The sequence below is a fragment of the Antedon mediterranea genome, chromosome 11, assembly GCF_964355755.1.
Source record: "Antedon mediterranea chromosome 11, ecAntMedi1.1, whole genome shotgun sequence".
Taxonomy (NCBI): domain Eukaryota; kingdom Metazoa; phylum Echinodermata; class Crinoidea; order Comatulida; family Antedonidae; genus Antedon; species Antedon mediterranea.
The window spans coordinates 20,067,669-20,091,416 of NC_092680.1; the positions used below are offsets into that span (position 1 = coordinate 20,067,669).

General features: G+C 31.6%; 2 protein-coding genes across 4 annotated transcripts; both read right to left on the reverse strand.

Moving 5' to 3' along the window:
• Window positions 1-389: 389 nt before the first annotated feature.
• LOC140062682 (uncharacterized) lies at window positions 390-14,782 on the reverse strand. 3 transcript variants are annotated; one of them, XM_072108985.1, is made up of 27 exons: window positions 14,361-14,782; window positions 13,192-13,216; window positions 13,050-13,092; window positions 12,329-12,646; window positions 11,807-11,964; window positions 11,352-11,498; window positions 10,742-10,874; window positions 10,217-10,417; window positions 9,681-9,850; window positions 9,273-9,464; window positions 8,950-9,014; window positions 8,632-8,736; window positions 8,280-8,448; window positions 7,461-7,590; window positions 7,240-7,367; window positions 6,606-6,790; window positions 6,413-6,449; window positions 5,955-5,982; window positions 5,615-5,784; window positions 5,312-5,461; window positions 4,988-5,105; window positions 4,471-4,674; window positions 3,959-4,134; window positions 3,316-3,507; window positions 2,959-3,029; window positions 2,437-2,538; window positions 390-2,104 (listed from the first exon to the last, which is right to left on the reverse strand). In XM_072108985.1, exons 1-27 carry the CDS (start codon window positions 14,686-14,688, stop codon window positions 2,001-2,003), a joined length of 3,849 nt encoding a protein of 1,282 aa, XP_071965086.1. In that variant the 5' UTR covers window positions 14,689-14,782; the 3' UTR covers window positions 390-2,000. The 3 variants fall into 3 exon arrangements, with proteins under 3 accessions (XP_071965086.1, XP_071965087.1, XP_071965085.1); XM_072108986.1 differs by having other exon boundaries at window positions 8,286-8,448; window positions 13,192-13,219; XM_072108984.1 differs by having other exon boundaries at window positions 13,192-13,219.
• A 220-nt stretch (window positions 14,783-15,002) lies between these two features.
• On the reverse strand, window positions 15,003-22,469 carry LOC140062521 (ephexin-1-like). Its single transcript, XM_072108774.1, has 13 exons — window positions 22,188-22,469; window positions 21,705-21,910; window positions 21,355-21,391; window positions 19,688-19,727; window positions 19,303-19,472; window positions 19,038-19,187; window positions 18,744-18,888; window positions 18,419-18,622; window positions 17,915-18,093; window positions 17,570-17,761; window positions 16,769-16,839; window positions 16,380-16,481; window positions 15,003-16,208 (listed from the first exon to the last, which is right to left on the reverse strand). Exons 1-13 carry the CDS (start codon window positions 22,445-22,447, stop codon window positions 16,009-16,011), a joined length of 1,956 nt encoding a protein of 651 aa, XP_071964875.1. The 5' UTR covers window positions 22,448-22,469; the 3' UTR covers window positions 15,003-16,008.
• Window positions 22,470-23,748: the final 1,279 nt, after the last annotated feature.

The window sequence follows — 23,748 nt, forward strand, 5'->3', positions numbered from 1 at the left end:
ATATGCTCCATTGATTTTTCATTTAGAAAAACCAATAACTAAGTATTTCTAATAGATGTTTATTGTTCATCTAACACAAATAAAACTACAATATGTAAGGGGCGCGCTTGTTTCGATTGGTTTTTACACGCCAATTGGGGAGTCAGAAAGGATTTAACTGCTTCCTTATATCTATAATATTATAAATAAATGTTTAGTCAGCCGTATACAAAAATCTAGCATAAAGAGTACATAATAAGTTCAAATAACTTAAGGTTTATCAACCAGAAAACGATACATAATCATAAAAATGGTTTTTTTTTCTACACTTTATTGAATCATGTAAATGTACTTTTTATATATTTATATATATATATATATATATTAGAACATTCAACAGAAATATTTAAAGACATGATGAGAAAAGTGTGGTTAAAGAAGTACAATAATGTCAATAAGAGTTTTAAATAATGATAAAAAATAAGAATTATCATTATACATAAATATATATAATTATATCACTCGCACTGGTGAAGGGCTTTTTTCTGACTGGAATTACATTGTATCTCCATTAGATTCAGCCTCTGATACCCACAGCATTGTCATTTGTAGTAATTTGCCTTTGGATTGATATTTATTATACATTCAAGGCTTAGATGGAAGCTCTATACCGCCCGCGATTTTTTTTTTCGTACATAAGTTGGGGACCCCCCTCATGAAACGTCACAAAATAAACATGAATAATTCATCAGTTACATTTTCTTGTTCCGTGTGCACCCAAGCGTATAGCAACAAGAAGTGATTACACAACTGCGATACGATACTTTTACAGTAGGCCTAGGATTCTAAGTCAATTCACGTGATTGCCTTCGCGCACTCTTCTTCACACACACACACACCACTATGCAAAATGTGTCGAGTCGAGGCTAATCGTACTAGGCAAAACATTACACTAAATAGTAATTCATTGGACATAGCCCAAAGAAAGCTTAGACCCACAAGAATAAAGAATGTGTATAATTTGTGTACTGTATTTTTTTAATTCTGCTATTTTATTATCAAACAATATGCATGTAATCAAAGGAACTTTAAAAATGCGCGTATATGAACACATGAGATGGGAAGATTAGACCCACGAGAATAAAAAATGTATTTTTGTGTAATGTTTATTTAATTTTGCTGACTCTAACACACACGTCACACACACCAACACAGCTACTACTAGAATAGACATGGGTTTAGAGAATAGTAATTAGGCCTAATAGTATCAATAGAAACTATAATTTTAACACGTAATTCTTTAGTAATAAATTATATTAAACACACCATAAACTAAAGGCTGATTATTTCGACAATCCACACAAAACGCCGCTATTCTATTATGAAATCGCACGCGGCAACCACAGCGGAGATAGGCCTAGAATCGTACCGCACTTGTGTAAACTACTGTAATCACTTCTTGTTGCTATACGCTTGGGTGCACACGGAACAAGAAAATTTAACTGATGAATTATTCATGTTTATTTTGTGACGTTTCATGAGGGGTCCCCAACTTATGTACGAAAAAAAAAATCGCATACCGCCCGGTGAGCATGGGTATATGATAACTTTAACAAAACGTCGTGAATAGCCTACATTAGCCATTTACAGTATATTGATATTGATTCGCCAAGACATTCATTTGGAATCCATCCTTGTTTGTTGTCTGTAAGATTTATAGCTCGTACCCACCTATTATTATAATTGATAATAAACAATAAATTGTACAATGAGATAGAATTACACGATACATTATATATTAGTATTATTTATCATATCATAAACTACTTTGTTACGTTGTTTCACTTCACAAATTTATACTTTATTATACAATGAATTTTACGTTGTATCTCCATTAGATTCAGCCACTGATACCCACAGCATTGTCATTAGTCATTTGCCTTTGGATTGATATTATATACATTCAAGGCTTCGATGGAAGGGTATATGATAATTGTTATTGACGTCGTGAATAGCCTACATTAGCCATTTACAGTATAATCGGTACTTGGTATTGATTCGCCAAGACATTCATTTGGAATCCATCCTTGTTTGCTGTCTGTAAGATTTATAGCTCGTACCCAACCTATTATTATATAATTGATAATAAACAATGAATTGTACAATGAGATAGAATTACACGATACATATATAAATATTATTTATCATTATCAAAAACTACTTTGTTACGTCGTTTCACTTCACAAATTCAACAATGTAATATCTGTTTATTGTATATAGGTTTGATTCTAGAGACGTTATTTCCAAATACAAACGGGAATACAATATTAAGTTCGGTACATTTATAGAAGGTATGAAAAATAATTTTACACCTTTCAATTTTAGATATTGTTTTAAAAATCATTGATCTGCATGTTTGTGTTATTAGATATGAACATGTTATACTAGCATACTTACCATTTAATCTATCAGTTATTTCTACCTCATCACCAACATTGACTTCCAGATTACCACTGTTACTCTTATGAAATTCTTTAGCAATCTTGTATTTTGGTCTACCTGGTTCGATAAGCCATATAAATCAATCAATCAATCAAGTAAATATTAATAAAACTTAAACATAATGTTATACAGCACGCTATCAAATGTTAGGGAAATGAGATGTGTAGAGATTAATATACATTCTCAACACAATAACCAATGATATTGGCAGATCAAAAACCAAAATATATAAAACAAAATTTATCTAAGCTTGTAGGTATTTTTTTTACAAATAAATGTTAATTTATGCATTTATCCATTATTATTCTTATCAAACAATACACAAAATACTTGGTTTCATATAAAATATATTTCGAAAGAAACACCTATCTATAATCCCCTCTTTCAGACTAAAAGTGAATATTAAAAATTCAACTAAAACACCAAAAAGTGAAAGTAAATTGGCTCAAACTTAAAAATATTGTAAATATCACTTACTCCAGGGGGCATATTGTTCCCCGTCGTCGCTTGATGAAACGGACAACGTTTTTTGCCAGAATTCGAAACTTCTGTAATTTTAAAGTTAACATAGTAAATAGTGTATTTTACAAAAGTTCGTTTATATTATACATATTCGTTCTGTTGATCTAAATTTTGGAGTTTGGATTTGAAGGTAAATTCATATAAAGGAAGCAGTATGGAATGTTGTTAATTTTATATTTCTATTTATGAATTCATACCGTAACATAATTTTAGTCAAAAACAACAATTGAATTTGTCGGGAATCAATAACGTTTGCTTTTAAACATTTTCACACTATAACGTTTCCTAATGTTAAGAACAAACTCAACCCACCTGTCTTGCGAAGGCTCCCAACACACATAGTACAGCCTTCTCTCAGGACACGTGTCATTGTGCATAACAATCAAGAATACATTAATTGACACACCTTTTTTCTTTGGTACTTTAAACGGATAGGTGTCACTTGATGGGTTCTCAACTTTAACAAAGTTCTTGTTGGCACAGTCGATGAGATTATAGCAAACCCTGAATATTGGAACATATTAAAACATTCAAAATTAGATATTCATCTGATCATCAAAAAAGCAAACAATTTCGTATTAAAAAATAGTACTGGTAAATTAAAATATTAAAAATTAAAAAAAAATAAAGTATTATTGTTGGTGTTTGGCTAGTTTATTAATGTTATTGTGATCTGAGCAGGTACTTGCCAGTGGTACAACTGTATATTTTTTTTCTAGATTGTTATTTGTTTACATAAAATATTGTATTTGTTTTGTGGTGGATTAAAATTGTCATTATTTTTCATTATTTCATAATTAAACTTTAATGCATGTGCTAAAGAAAACATCAGTAGGCCTCCGTATGTAACATTGACTAAATTATATTTAAAGATAAAAATGCCTCACTTCTTTTTAAACAATGTTTTTAAACTGCTAATGATAGTGGATGTTTTAATTTACTGTTATATGCTTACTCATTGTGTTTTTTGTTATGCTTTTCGTTGATAAGCATTACCACTCGTTCGAATGTGACCAACTTTACATTTGATCCTGATTTCTTCCAGTCTTTGCTACCCTTTTTCTTGCTGGAATACACTATGACGTCATTCCAACTTTCAACCCAACTCTCATTACTAATTTGTTTCTCCTTCTACACATGAAAATATACACACATTTAAAATAAACAAATTAAAATACTTTGTACTAGGTTTGCAACTCTTCTTTAAACTGTAGAAATATCGGGACCTCTAAATATGTCATCCATGTCAACCACAAAACAAATACAAAGGCAAAAATATACGTATCGGAATTTATCGTATTGTCTATCAGTACTCATCCAGGCACGCCACACGATTGTTGGATTTTTATTGTTGAGATTTTTATAATTTTGCTTTTATAATACAGTTATATTAATACATTCAAAGTATCACTCTAATAAAGTGCAATTGTCCTTCAAATTGCTACAGAGTGTTTTTTACAATTTTACCTCTGATAACAGCACACCCTCAACGGTTTCAAACTCCATACTGTGTAGAATCTTTGATACATGTCGTTCTTCTTTCATTTGCAATTCATGATTATGTTTTTGACACTCGTTTATGATGCGATTCATGTTTTGAGTAAGGTCATAAGCAAGTCTCACTACATTTGCTTCCGGGTTGTAAGATATCTGAATCGCTTCTTGAAATCTCTTAAAAAACAAAATTACAATCAATTATTAATCTAACGGTGTAGGTAGAACTAATTCATTCATTTATTCAATCTTTTATTTCAGAATCTCTGGTCTGGTAAAATTAATTACATATAAATTAATTAAGAGTAAACAAGACTGTACTAATTACTACTAATGGATGGCATTCCACCTGATTTTAATTAAATATAATTGTAGTTCATTAAAGTTTGGTACAACAGTTTATACCGTACTCATTTAATGTAACTTTGACTTTTAGACCAGGTATATATGTATTTTTTTCTTTACTAAAAAGACAATCAATGTATCTTACTTTAATGTAAAAGTGACATTTTTCGAGGAAATAACACGGCTGAACCAGCATATGATCTAAGGTATCTTTCGTTGTTTCTTGGCTTCTTACGACTTCAACAAATGAACTTCTTTTTCTTCTAAAAATAAAGAACAAACGTATGGTAGCATGGTGGAAACGTTAAGAAAAATAATGATGACAATTCCTATGATATGGTATGACAATTATAAAAAGATATTTTGATTTTTGTTAGTCCAAAAATGTTGTCTTTTCATCTTTTCAAATGATTACTTTTGCTAGAGTTTCTAGAATTCTTCCCATTTCATTAAATTTTATCATTCTAACCTTAGATATGACAGGGTAAATTCTTGAAATCTTGAATAAACCGTATAATCTTTGAAACGTTTTAGACAATCAGGGGTTACAACGTCAAGTAGGAGCTGACAAATCTGATCACCATCTAGCGGGTTGCATTTTTGCAAATCCTCCAGTAGGCTGCACAAATAGATAACAGAAATTGTTTTTGTGAAATTTGTTCTTACTGATTGCACACCGCTCTATGCTTTTGGCCATCTACAAGAGTTATAATAGACAATAGACATCTTATAAACACATAAAAACTATTGCAGATAATAAATATTATCATACTCATTGAGAAACTGTATGAGCTTTGGAATTCTCGCAAACAGTCTTCTATATTCTCCTTCTTGTAAAATACCATTCTGTGGGTCCAGCGCTGCATTCGTGACGTAACGACTATTGAGTGTGTTCAAGTCTTCTAAAGTTTTGCTCACGAAATCCACAAATTCACTAAAAACCTAAAAATGTTGATGATGTTATTATACTGAATAGTAGAGACTTGTAAATATCACGCAAGAACAGCAAACGTTGTCATACTCTCATTGTCATCAGCTTTATAAAGTATAGCATTAACTGTGCAGAAAATAAATTAATAGAGTTTATCGATTACTTGAGAATACAAACTTACTTGATCTGTCTTCTGTATGCTTCTGGATCTTAAATTGTAAAAAGTTAATACTATTAGTTTCAAGAAAAATTTATAAAAACAATGCTGAATACGTATAGACTTTATAAACCTTCGAATATGCTTCAAACACACAAATTATTTAATCTGGGCGCTTTTATATTTATCGATCAAAGTAGAACTGAGTTTAGGCCTGGATACACTAAATATGAAGTATGCATTTATTACCGAAACAAACATCACTGTAAGCATGCCAAAACGAGGTAAGACGACACAAATATTATATTTTTAAAACTGTGCATAATATAAATATCTTAGTTTCTTACGTAAGTAAGTAAATTTATTGTCATTTTGTAAATATATAAAACACATTTACATTAAAATGAATTAACAGTACATTCTATAACTATAAAGAACAAAACAAATGTACCATTTATTTTGCTTTTTAAATGACTACTTACCTATCAGGTGGACTACAATCTGTCTTATTTCCAGAATCTAATAAAATAACATAAATAGAGTAATTTTAAAATTAAATTTCTTTGGATGTTAAAAACGGATTAAGAATGTCAAGTAGTTTAAAAATACAGAAGAGAAGTCCAAAGCAAATGCATTGTTAAGCACTTTCTAATTAATCAACTAACTTCCAGTTACCTGCTTTGGTTGCACAGTCGACTCTTGAAGTTACATTAGGTTTCTTTTTATCTTTTCGAAATGGTACTTTAGTACGTTTTTCAGGATTTTTTAATGTCTTCTGTTCTGGTAGAGTTTTGACATCAAAGGTAGCAGATTTCATAAAAACATAGGGATCCTCATATAAACCCTCATCTGCGGTAACACTATAATAAAAGAAATATGTTTTTAAACTTGGCTTTTAAACTTTTAACTCTTTGATTGGGACAACATTTTGTAATAAATAAATATGTATGCCTACCAAAGTACAATTAAACTAGACATCAACTTGATCAATTTAAGATTAGCAGCTCAAACGTGGTTCTGGCAATTTTAATTTCTAATTAATTTACCATTTCAGTTTTTGCTGTTATAAAACCGGTACTGCAATATACATGCAAGTGTTAAAAGCAGATCTTTGTTCTTAAATGACAAATAAATTTTAAAAAACGTGACGTGGTGACACTGATGAATTTAAGACACACACACACACACACATCTTCCAATGATGTTGTATCTAGCATTTGTAAAATAGTGCTAAATTTGCGTACAAATCTTTGGGAAAACTTGTTGACATAATATCAGTTTCTTGTTTCATGAAATAGTTTTCACATACCATTTTGCCTGATCCTGGATCTCTGAATTTGATTTTTCAATCATAGTCATTCCATACAGAATTTTCTCTGAATAATTGGAACGTTGTAGGTCTGTCTTATTATGTGTTGGTAATTCAAAATTTACTCCCTGAAACAAATATGAAAAATCTTATAATATTTTTTTTTGGTTGCTGAAATCATGCACACATGCATAGTAGCAATATAGTTTATATTTACTTACCTTACTCTGATTGACTTCTGTACTTCGGCTTCTAAGTAAACGCCGTCTGTAAGAAATTACACCTCCAAACCTTTGACCTAGAACAGTCTTTCGTTTTGAAAATTCTTCATCTCCGATTCCACCCGAAGTCCTGCAAAACCGGAAAATTAGTTTTAAGAAGATTATAATAAGTTACGCATGCGTATTTTTATTTGCTATAATAATATTGTGAATACGATTTTTGTTTGTGTTTGATATGGTAAGTTATTCTTCCTCGGTCACCTTTGCCTCATTTGAATACACGGTCACACTAGACTGCACAACCATGCCATCATAGTCAATTGACGTGACTATCCCAACCAAAATGTTTGGTCGAGTGGTAAAGGGTTTACTCTATGACACTGGAACCCTGGGTTCGAGGTCTATCAATAGCGTGTTTTTTTTTTATAGTTGAGAGAGATTATTTAGAGGGTTAGGTTAAGTACATTTAGGAAGGTAAACTCTTCTTCTGTCTAGGCAAATGTGATCGAGGAAGAAGAGATTACCGTTTGATATGACCAAGTGGCTTTGTATATATCTTCTTTGGTATCACGTCCTTTGCCTCTTTAAAATCTTTCAATATTTTTTGGTTTAGCATTTAAATTACAGTTAAATAATTCAAGATTGTTCAAACTATGTTCTAGTTAAAGCCATACATTTACAATAACAATATAATAATTGATCGAGCCAATGTACATATATATTATTTTATATATTATTTTATATTTTTTACAATTTTCAACATGCAAATAATGGCACGGCGGAATCGCTGTCTAATTCAAAGACTTGAATAAATAATACCTCAACCTTTTTTTCTTTTGTGAGTTAAGTTCTCGTTCCTTCTTTATTTCTTCTCTTCTATCTCGCTTCAAACGTACTGATTTTGTGTAATCATTTTCCAATTGTTCCCCCTTTTCTCTTGGAAACCAACCGAATTTATTGTCGTGTAATCTGACCACATGACACATAGCTGTATAAGAAAGAATACCAAAATGTACTATATATTCTTTTCATTTTGCATAAAAAAGAATAGATTAAATTAAAAATCATCATCTATCTTTTTATTTATTATAGTATTTAATTTAACCATGCTTTCATCAATTAAATAATAACGACGGTTGAATTAGACTAAATATTAAGTAATTTTTGTCACCTCTGTCATCAGTTTCTTCAATCACATCAACTTCATCTTCAGGAGTAAACGTGACGCCAGTTAATTTGTCAGTATACTGCTGACGTATCACATATTTGGGTCTACCTGTATAATTATAATGTATGCATGTATTTATGTTTCTGAATAAAAAGGTAAAGATGATACATACACATGTACATACACATAACAATCACCTTGACATTGATTAATTAACACACTCTTTTCTTATACCTATGTCGATATTATAGAAACGATGAATTGCGAAATTGAAATTAATTTTTGTTAAAAAAAAAAATAAAATAAATATTTGCTACTTACTCCATGTTTCATAGATACCATGTTCTGGAATTAGTATAGCCTTTTTCCATTCTGCCAACAATGAACTAGACAAATTAAATTGTATTGCGATTAATAAAGCTACTGTAGTTTAATTGGGCAGTTAACCAAGCACAGTCAATTTCAAGGCTCTCCGATCCGAGACAAGTTAGTTTTGTTCTATTTAAGGCCCTATACAACTTTTAAAGATGCTTCTTTGCACGTATGACAGAAGTGGAATGTACGATAGAGTAGGCACCTCTTAACAGGCGCTTACTGAGATCGTTTATTCAGAAAATGCATCTTGTAAAACTGTTTTTGCTTACGTGTGTGTTACTTCATTTCCAATAAGAGCTAATATGTATCTGTTAGTTGAATAGTGATTCTTAGATTGTCCAGCAAGTTGGTAGAAGTACAGTACAAACGTATGAGGATGTGGAGACGCTTTCTTTGGTAGTTGTTCGAAATCAACGTAGTTTCTGTTACAGCATTCCAGTAACTGGTATGATGTGCTTTTACTTTAATTTTGAATAAACAAGATATTAATTAAACATTGGATGGATTAGATATTACAAGTAGTTTCATGTTGTACAATTAATTTTTTCAAAAATAATAATGCATCATAAAAATCATTCTGTTTTCTGGATATTGAACTATAACATACATAATTGAATCTACATATTTTGTTTTAATAAATTTTTCAATAATTTAAAATAATAGATTTCAATAGTTACTCTTTCTTGTTTTCTTCCATTGTTGTCAAAAGAACGAGTTTTTCGAATACCACCAAGTAAACTTTGCTGCCAGAATAATCACTTCTTCCATATTCGGATTTTTTCGGCATATTTACGTTCAAAAGAATCCCTTGCATCTTTGCATATTCTTCAGTCAGTATGTGGAAAGCCTACACACGACAATACAATAACACTTATAATCTAGTAAATATTCTATTACTCTAAAGAGGTGTTTGAGGAATGTGAATATGGCTTCAAAATACCACATTTGTATAAATGAAGATGTGGGTCTACAAAGACTTTGTAGATATGTAATTCAGAGAGCAACTTAATATTAATAGTAAATATATGTAAAATTAAAATAACAACTTTACGTTATTTCCATTTGAATACACATACAGAAACCTAACTATACTAGATGTAATACTTATGACATATGGTAATAGTAAAATAATTAAGTATAATTATCAATTCTTATCTAGTTCAAGTATATTAGCTAAGGCTGCCTATTAAATAATAATATGATTTAACATTACTTCTTGACAAATGAGTCCATGTTCGTTCTTTGGAAATTCTATCCGTCTAACGATTGTTGATGAATGATTGGCAATACTCTTAGCTTTCTTCTTGTAATCGGCAATCAATCTTGCTTGTGTGTTCTCCAACAGCTTGTGCGTTTCGTGTGCTATCTGGCTCACAGTGTTACCCCGGTAATTGACTGTTGCGTCTTTTAATTTCTTTTATAAAATAGAAATGTTTTATATTTTTTGGATGGAAAGAAACAATAATAAATGTCTCAAATAGTTACAAAAGTCTACTGATAGATTGGTGTTCGTATCAAAGACTAGTATTCCAAAGTTTTTATTTGTTATTATGTATAGGCTATGTATATGTCTAGTAATTAAATCAATTCAATTAAAACTTTATTATCCACATGGGGAAACTCTGTTGGCCTTTTATTGATATACAGTACATACAACTGATACATTTGTTTATGGATACCGCTTTGATCTTAAAGAACAACGCTTAAATCCATATTGAACTACATAATTATTACCAACCTGAAGATGACGCGCTAGTATGGCGCACCAATTATTTGGTTCTTTACATCGTTCTTCCAGATCCCTAAATGAATATTCCTGAGTTGACTGTGACAACCTTTGAAATAGCATATGGCAGTCAGGATGGTGTTGCCTTTAAGAAAAGTAAAAGGCAATGACTTATAAGTACGCAAGAAAATACTAAGCAATTAGTTTGCCCTCTAACAATATCAATATTTTTGCATCACACTAAACAAATGTTCAAAGAATTACTGTACTGGACTGTGGATATCGATTATTAGAATTACTGTACTGGACTGTGGATATCGATTATTAGAATTACGTACTGGACTGTGGATATCGATTATTAGAATTACATATTACTCTATTTAAAAAGTCGTTCATTTTAAAACCATTTCCAATTATAGAAAACTATACTGAATTTTGTTCTGTTCTGTCTTGTTCATCATAATTATAAAAGGCAACATGATTTTACTTCAAAATAGATTATTACTCCATCATGGGTATTTAGTTTCGAAGTTATTGAGGATAACAATTTAATGTAAAAATATGTATGAAATAACATAAACTGGTATGCGAGATATAATTGTGAAAACCAAAATAGTCTTACTTTACGAATGTAAGCAGATTCTTTCGAATATCTTGATGCAGATAGTAAGACTCAAAACATTCAAAAAAACGCTCCTGAAGCCAGTATTTCAACAACTTATATACTTCAACAACATCTTGAACCGCATACTTTAAATTCTCTATGAAGCTACAAACGAAATATATCATTAACAATAGAAAAAAAAGTTACAAATTGATATTATTAATAACACTATTGCTAGCAAATGTACATTTAACAAATCAGTATTTAGTACTCAACCATAAAAATGGTTGAAATGCAATAGTCTTTCATGAATAATGGACTTTTAAAAATCTTATTTATAGAGAGAAATCAAGTAAAGAAAATCAAGCTCAATCTGTTTTGTATAGCAATACAAATATAATATTCTGTTAAAGATAATAATTATAGTTGATGTATTATTAAAAATAATAATAATAATAATACCATTATCGTACCTATGTAGAGTTTCTTCAATTTCATCCAAGTGATAAAACAATTTTAACTCCCCGGCTGAGAATATGCTATGCTTCAATATATTCTTTTCGTACATATCTCGTGTTTCTTTAACATGTTTGTGAATCCACGTCACTTGACTAAATAAATCTGCACATTCCTTTAAAAAAAATGCAAATGTCAAATTTGGTTTAACGAGTTGTTGAAAACATAATATAGATTAATTGAACTGCCTTTAAGGGGTTTTTTTCAGAACATTGTAACCAATATTTAAATGATTTGTGCAGGATTTGTGTAAGATTTGTGTGTAAAATCATTAAAACAATATTCAACAAACTTTATAAATCGAATCAAGTATTATATAATGATACAATGAGTCATGCGAAGATTTGAATATTCAATAGGCCAGTTTGGGCTACTAAGGTCAGCAGTGCCATTTGATATTCTATTCTACAGATGCTGAAAAAAATGAAAGAAACGACTACAAATACATTTCTACCTAATCACAATAGGTTATAGCTTACTTGTATGCAGCTAGGGTCTCTATCTATAGGTCTACATGTTACTGAAAAATCCTCTTCTGTGTTTGTTTCAATTGTATAATGCACGGAAGTGGTGCCCGTTTCTTCAGACGCCGATATGTCATCACTATCTAACTCTTCCTCCTCCTCCACTTCTGTATTATATTGCACCATATCCGACGCTTCTTTATATGTATTCTGCAATGACCAATCCGGCTCCTGTTTCCGCCAGTTTGTTGGTTCGGGATTTGACATTTCAGTCAGTCTAAGGAGGCCTGCATCTTCTAACTTATTTTGAAGTTGCAAGTTTAAAGATGTACTCTAGACAGAAATTCATATTATTTTGTATTATTGTTAAATATCTCTCAACTATTAAAAATCACCATCCATTAGTCTTTGTGAAAATATGTTCGCTATAATGAAATATCTTGGAATGCAGTGAAAAGGTAGACTAAACAATAATTGCAATTTTTGAAATTTTACTTAAAAAAAAATTATTATTTCTATCTTTCTACTTAACGTTATTCAATATTGAGCGAATATTAAATTGAAATTGATGGAATTGATTAGCCAAACAAAATCGTAAGATCACCGTACTAAATGTTAACGGAATGATCAAATAATTTTAGGTTAACTTTTAGGTTAACTTTTACGAGCACGCTACACGGGGATTCACTGCAGCTTTTAGAATAGTATTTTAACATTGAAGAAACAAATTATTTACCTTTCTTAACAAATGCAGCGGTTTCGTTTGGATGTCGATTGGTCTGAAATCATATTATAAGGTAAAATTAAAATAATATAATAAATTGTTGAACTTTGTAATATTATTTATGAAGTAAACTTTGTTAAAAACATATTCATACCTTTTTATAGAGGGCCTTGTGGGAGCTGCTGGGGATTATGAAAAATGAAATTAAAATATTATTAAAGATTATGTACCATAGATATTTACAAATATTACAAATAAATATCTTATTTTGCAATCAGAAATTTTAGTTAATTGAGGATATATATAATATATTCAAATAAAAGAATAAATAGAGGAAGTTAGAGTTAGAACCAAAGTAGCCCATTGTGCCGAAATTCTGAACAAATAGAGCTGAGTATTTTGACAATTGAGAATATACAGTACGTGCTATAAGCTCTAGCCCTCTGGCGCTATTAGCAAACAATGTACTGAATTACCCACAGCATTGAATAGGTATAGAAACTTAGAACTAGGCTAAATTCTATTTTGCCATTTAAAAACTCTGGACAATAACATACTGTTTAAATTGAGGAAGTATCTTTCAAAAATTGAGAGAAACGTGTTCTTGTCTATTGAGCTCTTTGTACTCTAGCCTCGTACATCCGGGTAACAAACCATCCCTTTGATCACCCCCAACCATCTACAGGTTTGACGTTCTGGCTTCTATATAAATTAACTTAAATTAGCAACAGAGCCCACCTATTTATTGGAACAATATTATGTCAATGTCACCCGTCCATACTGTTTAAATATAAGGCATTATAGAGTTAAGCATAAAGCTTCTATGATTTTATTTAATCACCTTGATACAAAATTAGAAATAAACTGAAATCAAACATTTCTTTTGTTTACTGCGATGTACTGTACATACGACTTATTTCATAAGACATCATTTTAGTTCAATTAAGGCACTAACGCAACGTAACGCAGCGACGTATTGACGAAAAGTGTTTTAGGCCTATTGCGTAATCACAAGTGGGAACCTACGATCGACGCAACATTGCTGCTGCAAAAACACATCAACGCAAAAGAACACTGGAAAACATAGTACAGCGCGTACTCAAAGTACGCGGGGTGAACTAGGTCATCAAAGTCTACGGCATGCTAACGTTGATGCGCAACAATCATGTTTGATTTCACGCAGGCGGGGGAAAACACAATTATTGAAAGGGCATTTTGCTTATGTTGCGCGTAGGTTGCGTTGCGTCGCTAGTGGAAACCACGCTTCAACGGTAAGTTGTTCTAGTGTACTACAATATTTACTTTAAAAAGAGTAAAACTTACTTATTGTTTGGTTTTCATAATCCGGCCTTTTTGATTTTATCTGAGTATATTGCTGACATTCATCTATCGGCGAAAAACCTAGGCCTGTATCAAAATTACTATCAGAACTTCTTCTATAAAGTGGCGTGATTTTACCATATTGTTTGTTTATTTTCAAAATGTCTCGGCCTACGTTTATGTTACTTCCAGAATTTCGTCTAGGCTGTTCACCATAATGACCACCTTCGAACGGCAAAACATTTGGTAGACCTGCAACTTGGAAATGACTTTCAGATCTTGCACGAGCCCGTGGTTTTGGTGGAACAGCGGGTGGTAGCCCGCTTGCCATGGCGTGTACTCAGAGAACTACTGATTTTTGTATAGAAAAATACATATTTAAATCGTTTAAACTATTTCCCTTCCTTTTGGAAATTTCAATGACAACATTTTCTATATTTGACTATGGTATGAGAGTTTAAGTGTGATTTTTTCTGCAACGCTTCATTGAGTTTCTATGCAGTACTAACAAACGAAAGATCAAATGGTCTTTTATATTATAGGTAACACTACTCGTTTCAATTGTAATTTTATATAACAAACTTCTGTTATATTGAAACCCACATGTACAAATAGTCAAACGTTTATTATCTTTATTGATCTCTCAATCCACAACCCCACTTATTGTTAACAATTACAATAACAGTGTTTAAATTATGATAATGAACAATGAATGAACAAGCTTGCTAAGGAAACGAATGAATCAAAATAAAAATTTAACATTTGTTGTACAATTTTACCATTTTTATATTCTTTAAATTAAAGTGAAGTGACTAAATCGAGGCTGGACTAAATGATATCAGAGGTCTATCTGTAAATATTGGATACATTCTATCATTTCTAAATAAAAAAATTAAGTAAATCATTTTTACATGATCTTGTTATTCTCACACAATTTCAAAATTATTTTGTAAAATTCGCCTAGCCTGTCTTATATAAAATTCTATTCAACTTTTTTAATTGATCTTATTTGTGTCTAAATACTTTAGACTACTTTTAGTTTTACTTCCTCAAATATACAATAAACATGTTAGTTCGTTTGATGGATACACATCCTGCATTAAAAACACAAAGAAGAAATATGTGTGTGGGATAGCTAAACAGCTCTTTTATTTGTAGGTTAGTACTAATAGGAGAAACGAAAAATTCCCAAATAAACGATCAAACCCCAACATATAACTACACACAATAATGTGTCTGAATGGAAATAATTGTCAATACTATACCAGAAATCAAAAACACTTATTGTTGAGTACACAACCTTAATGAATCAAGAAGTGATACTTATACTCTGAAATATTTCAGACTATGAGAAGACAATACGTCGACACAGTAACAGACCAAGTTAATTATACAACTAATAAATATTCCATATCAAAAATAATTATTCATAAAGTAAAATTAGTATAATTTATATGTAAACTCAAGATCATGATAGTTAACAATTAACGATTATCAATCCAATCTCGATTGAAGAAATGTTGAGCATAAGTATTTGGGATCAGACAATAAAAGTGTAGTTGAATTCTCTGCAATTACATGAGTTTTGTTGTGACTTGCCGCCTCACAGCTCGTTAGTTTATGATAATTTATTTTTATTTTGTTGGTAGTTTTACTTCTTTCGATCATGTTTGTTTCCTTTTTTATCTTTTCGAATAATAACCGAATGGTGTGTATGCCCATCGTTCCTGATGCGTCGCTGCTGTCTGATGTTCATGCCTCGAGTGAACATACTCGGTATCAAATCACCGAGGCAAGATTTTGGAATCCACCCTTGATTATTGTTACCAAGATGTACAGCTCTTACCCAACCTATCAACATAATGTTATGAATATGTAAATGTGTGTTGTATGAATACGGACACCGATATTATCAAATGTTGTTCCTCTCTTCAGTAAATCTCGAAAAAAAACTTTCATAATAACGTTTAAATTACTACTACTTCGTAGTAATGACATTTTTAACGAGACAATTCTACATACCATCTGCCTTTTCAGTTATTTCTACCTCATCGCCAAGATTCACTCTCAATTCACCTCTCTCGGTTCCAAGGAAATGTTCCACAATCTTATACTTTGGTCGGCCTATTGGGGATTATAATGAAATGAGCTGTTATTGGCATAAACTATTGCTGTGTAGATATGCCTTTGTCGTGTTGCAATTAAATATCTCTGGACGAGTCGTTTCTGGTATTGAATTGGATCTTATTTATCTACTAAAATTATTTGCGGTAAGGCATAGAGAAACTAACGTATTTCTCAATAGGTGAAGCTACATCAATTAAAAGCTAATTATATCGTTATCAGCTATTATACAATATGAAGCATTTAAAATCATAGGATTTGACAAGTCTTAATTAGGTATTACTTACTCCAAGAGGCATACTGTTCTCCACTGTCGCCCGATGGTACCGTTAAATGTTTTCGCCAGATTTCGAAACTTCTAAATTAAAATAATAAGTTGTAAACATCAACTTCATAGGCCTACTATTTGCCTGTACTTTAAACTAGCTCAGCACACACGGTAAGTCATCAACAGGACAAAGAATATCGGCACAACTTCACATCTTAGAGAAAAAAAACGATAACATCTCCGACAACTACTAACATTTCTCTGTCGAAACAACGCTGGGACGTTCCATCGAGCAGGCTGGGACATCGAAAGCGATTGAGTTCGCTGTAGGAGTCCCCGGGCCTAGCATGTATGTGGTATGTGTTATTGTTTGTATTGACGTAGCCTATTCAATATAATGCTTCACCTGATATGTTAATTCGCACGAATACCAGTGAACAATAGTGCAATTCAATGCAGCGTCACGGATTTTATAAACTCACGTGGTACATTACATAATGCGCCACCAATAATGCTTTGATAAAAGTTACTTCGGTAAACTTTGCGTGCTTTTGTTTAAGAAAACTTTCAAGAAAATGAGCCTCTAATCACCGCGTTTTACGAAAGACGCTTTGATCATGATTATTCAACTTTACCATTAAACCTTTTGAAAATTCAGATTTGTTTTACTAATGATTCTGACCTCTGAATTTAACTAGAGGATTTGGGTAATTAAAACAAATGCAACTGAATAAAGTTAGAAAAAAAATAAAATAATGATCTAAATTAAACGGAATTGTAGAAATATATTTACATAAGTTATATCACAACTCAAACAAACCTTTTTTGCGAAGGCTCCCAACACACATAGTACAACCTTCTCTCAGGACACGTGTCATTGTGCATAACAATCAAAAACACATTCATTGTCAAACCTTTTCTCGTTGGTATTTTAAACGGATAGGTATCGCTGGATGGCTTCTCAACTTCAACAAAATTCTTGTTGGCACAGTCGATCAGCTTATAATAAACACTGAAAAATAATATAATGTTACATTATTGAACGTGTTTTACTACCATGGTTATATAATCTTTAAAATAATATAATTATATGATTTACTAACATAACCATAGATTGCCAAACGACCAACAAATTTTATTAACTGATTTAGTGCAATGTGCTCACCCATTTTGCCCGTCTGATTTGTGTTGCTTTTCGTTTATCACCATCACCACTCGTTCGAATATTACCAACTTCACATTTGATCCTGCTTTCTTCCAGTCCTTACCATCTGATTTTTTGCATGAAAAGACTATGACGTCATTCCAACTTTCAACCCAACTCTCATTGCTAATTTGTATCTCCTTTGGATTAAATTATTATTGAATTGAATTTAAACACAGTGCATATTAGGAACGTGTTTATAACTGATTTGATTCATTTCAGCAGCAGCACTACAACAGAGAGACGATGTTTATTTGTATAACGCTAGTATGGTAGTATGACTAAACTATGAAGCTGTGACAAGGATATTAGTAAAAAATCTACATGGGGATGCAAGAAAGAGACTAGAGTTTTACATTTTTTTTAAAAGCTGGAAAACAATTAAATAGCCTTTAGATTTTGATAAAATATATGTTATTTTAACACCTAACCCCCACTGTATACTTCCATATTTATCTACTCTACCTCTGATGAGATCACACTGTCACTGTGTCGAAAATGCATTCGAAGCAGAATCTTTGAAACATGTCTTTCTTCTCTCTCTTGTAATTTATTATCTTGTTCTTCGCATTCATTTACAATGGCATTCATGTTTTGAGTGAGGTCATGAGCAAGTCGTACTACATTTGCTTCCGGGTTATTTGTTTTCTTAATTATTCCTTGTAGTCTCTGAAACATAATCATTATTTTAAAACTATGAATGCACAAGTATTGTGAATTAACATCAGTCTCTGCTTGTTAGGAAAGTTCACGTGGTTAGAAATAAATTTGAATCGGAAACCCGTCTTACTTTAATGTACAGGTTTAATTGCTGAAGAAAATAACAGGGTTGCTTCAATAGACCATCTAAAGTATGATGACGACATGCAGACGAACAAATATCAACCGTCTTTTCTTGACTTTTTACAATTTGGTTAAAAGCAATTCTTCGTTTCCTAAAAGACATAAAAGTCAGCAAAAGTTTTCAGTACAATAATCATTTAGAAGTAGAAACGGCCATAAGTTACAACAATCATGGAATTTTGGATTGAAAGAAAAGGATGTTAACCACTAACCTACAACTACATTTTTAAATGAATCTAACCTTAAATATGACAGGGTAAATTCTTGAAACCTTGAGTTCACTGTATAATCTTGAAAAGCATTTAGGAAGTCAGTAGTCACAACATCGAGTAGGAGTTGGCAAATCAATGAATCATTGAGAGGCTTACATTTTTTTAAATCGTCCAGTAGGCTGCAAGAGTAAAAACCATATATTATAATATAATGTCATGAATTATAAAGATATTATATCATAAGATATAACATTAATGTGTGAATAAAGTGGTTGTTAGGAAAAAAATTCTTACTCATCGAGAAACTGTATGAGTTTTGGAATTCTCGCAAACAGTCTTCTATATTCGCCATCTTGTAAAATGCCATTCTGCGGATTAAGTGCGGCGTTCGTGACGTAACGACTATTGAGTGCATTCAAGTCTTCTAAACATTTGCTCACAAAATCCACAAATTCTTTGAAAAGCTATAAAAAGGGTAAAGTAGTTTTGTAGTACTCAGTATGTGTTATAATTATTATCTAAACAATGTTTAAATATGAATGATTGAATTCTGAATTATTTTCTGTATAATATATTCATAATTGCATTAAAAGTGATTGCTATCGAACTGTATGAATAGGTTATCATAAACGATAAATAACATGATTTACTGAGGTCTAAAAGATAATTGTTTACTTACTGTTTCTGTGGTTTGAACGTCTCTGTTTACGTTGGCATATCTTCGCATCATAATATGTAAAAGTAAGAAGTGTAGAACAAAACAAATATACAAACATTATACATCAGTAGTAAAAATAAATGTCAGATTAAATTTAATTTATTTCTGCATTTGGCAAAAACAGCTTACTTTATCTCAATGTAGTTTCCGCAACCTATGCGTCGCGACCAAAATGTTTGGGTCGCGAAAAATAAATTGATGTATTTACCGGCGGAAAAAGTAGCTGACTAAGATCATTATGCCAATAAAATTACGAGCGCGCTATTTTTTAGAGTGTCATTTTCGGCCAACTAGAGGTGCCATTTATTATATTTTTTACGTGTGAGAGTACCATCTCCAGCCAGGGGTTCATTTAACAAAATGCGCTTTGCCACAGGGTAATATGTGCATTTTTGATATAGGCTGCCGGTGGCTAAATGCCTGTGGCCCCATTACTAGAGAGTACTATAATGATAGTGCTTATGTATAAATCACGACTATGTATTCAATTCAATTTTATTTCGGAAATATCATCCATATTAATAAACTTCGTAAAAAAAATCGTAAACTCTAAACTTAAGTATATAGAATGCTTCTCCATCTACAATACATTTTGGAATTATGGAGCATATGTTTGCAAACACAAGCAACAAGGATGTTACCAATATTCAACATACGTTGCAATGCATTATATTAATATGACGATAGAAATCGCAAAGATAGCTTATCTATTTCATAAATTAACTTAACTGTCTCAATATCTTTCAAAAAGAAAAGAAAAATAATATTCATTTTCCATAAAAAAAAGTTCGTAGAGCTAGGTTCGAACCGTACCCAATCTAGATCTGAGGGTACTCAAAACCGAGCATTACCCGTTACGCCAGAAAGTACATGACTGAACAGCTGATAATAGTCTATTTATACGTACTTCATATTACATAATACATCCTTACGTCATAAATATATTCATGACCTGCTTATATGCCAGATGACCGATTAGCTCAGACGGACTGAGCGTCGTGTTAACAACACGGATGTCATAGGTTCGAACTGGTCGTGGTGGAATTGAGTTAAAGCTTGCGAGCTAAGTGCTTCGGGTTCACAGAATAATACGTCCCCCCTTTCCGCCACAAAAGCAAGTCAATGCATCTGGTGATGCCGTGGAAAAAAAATTATATGTCTCTGCCACAGCATTAAATCCAATTCAATTCAATTCAAGAAACGTTTATTGACCAAAAATATTATATAATAACATTAACAATGGTTGGCATATAATATTACCAGATGCAGGGATTCGATTTCGTAAATGTTATGCTTAGCACCCTCAATTTTAAGAACATAAAAACATGTCAACAAATTAGGAACAATGTAGAACATTGTAAAGATGATACCGATGTTGTTTTCGTAAGATCAAATACGCAATGTTGGGTTGCGAAAATGTCCAAAATAGGATCATGGGGTCGCGGTCAAAAAAGGTTGCGGAACGCTGATTTAAATTTAGCTAAGTACTAGAAAGAAAAGACCATTTATTTATTTTAAAATTTTTAAAAGTTGTATTTATTCAGAGTAGACAGAGCTGCTTAGGATAGACAGCTATTTCAATGCCATATATAATACGGTATCGTATATATAATACAATCGGTACTCACATTTCTCGTGAATCACAACAAGCCTCGATGTCAAACTCTAAAAAAACATAATATTTTAGCATTTAACATTTTAGGAAAAGAATGACTGTTCAGGATTAGTCTGCTATTGTCATATCGACTCCTACACTTGTTATCACAATGCGTACAATTTATTGTATACTATCGTCCATCCCCTACGTTGTTTTGGCGTTTTATAATACATTGATAGAACAGGAGGAGGTTAGTATTCTATAATAATAATAAGTAGCTCGAAGAATCCTAATATTTAAGGGCTTACTTGAAAATAACGAAAACAATTAAGAATCAAAAGTAAAGCATTATTCATCAACCAACAAATATCGGTCACTTACCTGTTTTGCCACCTGTCTGCTCTGAAGGTATTTGAGAGGATTTTCTTCTTCTTGCAAACGACAATGCTCCAAATCGCTTTTTGAATGATTTTTGTCCTTTTCTTTCTTTGGTGGTTGTTGGTACAAGCGTATTGTCATTGAAAGCGGAAAAAACCACATATGGTTCTTCGTATACGTTATCATCATACATTGGATCCACGTGAACACTGTCAACAACAAGGATGTATGGATGTAATTATGAAAAACTTGAGTGCTACTTTTATAGTATTCATTTTGAAAATTAATTAAAGACAATAAATCTTTAACCGGAGAAAAGTTTACCCAGATGTTGCAAATAGAACATAAACAAAGGAGAAAATTAATTTAAGAAGCGACTGTGGCAAAAGATGTTATACTTATTACGAATTAATTTTTAAAAAAATGTAAACATATATGTTTAGGACCACCGTAGCCCACCACCAATCAATACAAATAGTCACCTACTTAAATCTATCAGGCGGGTGGACAGTTTGTGAGGTTGTTTCTTTATCTTCTGGCTCAGTGTCATAATCTAAAAAGCTATCATCGCTAAGTTCATCTTGGTTATAATGTATGATCTGATTTTCTTGTTGGTCAACATCTTGGCTTTGTTCCTCAATCTGTTCCTGAAATACAGAATGTCGCCCCCTATCGATTGCTTCTTCGGGGAGGCTTACTTTTTGCGGTTGCGCATGTGCATCGTGTGTTATTACAGGATATTCCATTTTGTGTACACAAGGCTTCTCTTTCTCATGCACTATCCTGTTATCTGCTAATTTAGAACGATTTACTTCCTGCACAAATACCTTAACATAATAGTATATTTATAGTTTTTTGTTTGTTATTTTGACGCTACATCGATTTAATTCATGTAAGAGTTGAAGAGAAAAGAAAGTATATATAGTTAATAAAAGACATGCCAACGATCCATGGGCATAATCGGAGACAACAATTGAACTTGGCTCTACTACTGCGTCACATGCCAAATTCATTCTTTTAAACGAGGAAAGAAATTATACTATGTAAACAATTGTACTGTATCTTGTGTTAATTTTAAATCGCTTGTTGGATCAAAAAAGTATATAAACAGAAACAAACTGAACGTGACCTGGGATTTTTCCGATTTTTTTTCCATTAATTTTCGAACAATAAATATGTTTTAACATTTATAAGGAGATGTAACTTTAAATTCAAACAAATACTTTGACTTTACTTTTAAATACATATGAATAAATTAGATAGTAGTAATAGAGCTTCATACAATCGTATTTTATCAATGTAATATATTTGATCAGATTTACATACATTAAATTAATGTTAATGACAAACGTACCGATGGTGTCTGCTTTCTATTATTGTCACGCGCGCGTCCATTATTAGTTATGGAACGCCGATGAGCAATCACACCTCCAAATTTTTCCCTTAACATTCTCTGAAGCGTTGAAAATTTCTCAGAACCAATTCCTTCTGGAACTTTCCTACAAAGTGAAAACCAATTTTCATTTTATAAAAAAATCATAACGAGTTTTGTATTCAATCGTCTATAGATACGATTGACCAAGTTTGCTTAAAATTGGATAGGTACAAAGCGTCTTTGAGAAGAAACCAATTTTAAATATAAAAAGTTAAAAATAAACCTTATACTTCTGAAAAAAATAATCGGATAAATTCGACATGCATTTGTATATTGTATTATATTAATTATATACTATATTTTAAATACTACCAATCGAATTGGTAATAATTTGCCGTCACGTGTTTGGGATATTTGCAATACAAATATTACGCTGTATTTCATAAAGATAGTTACTCATTGATTTGAACAAGTAAAATATTTGTCTGTTCATGCTCCATTTAAATCCAACCATGAAGAAATAATCTCCATGATCCAACGAACGGACTGACAATGATTATTATAAGTTTGCATGACATCTCTTGTAGGATTGAAAGTTGATGCTAAACTATTGGATACTGTAAAGCAACTGTTATTCTTGTTTGGCGTTGTAAATGTATTTTTTCCAAAAAA

Excerpts from the sequence above, each read along its gene's own strand:
- LOC140062682 (XM_072108984.1), bottom strand. The coding sequence starts at position 14,688 with ATGGCAAGCGGGCTACCACCCGCTGTTCCACCAAAACCACGGGCTCGT. Across the intron at positions 9,465-9,680 it reads ATGGAAGAAAACAAGAAAGA|TAAAAGCACATCATACCAGT; the intron begins GTAACTATTGAA and ends TCAAAATTAAAG. Across the intron at positions 2,539-2,958 it reads GGAACAATATGCCCCCTGGA|GTAGACCAAAATACAAGATT; the intron begins GTAAGTGATATT and ends TTATCGAACCAG.
- LOC140062521 (XM_072108774.1), bottom strand. The coding sequence starts at position 22,447 with ATGGAATATCCTGTAATAACACACGATGCACATGCGCAACCGCAAAAA. Across the intron at positions 18,889-19,037 it reads TTTACCCTGTCATATTTAAG|GAAACGAAGAATTGCTTTTA; the intron begins GTTAGATTCATT and ends TATGTCTTTTAG. Across the intron at positions 18,094-18,418 it reads ACAGTGTGATCTCATCAGAG|GAGATACAAATTAGCAATGA; the intron begins GTAGAGTAGATA and ends TTTAATCCAAAG.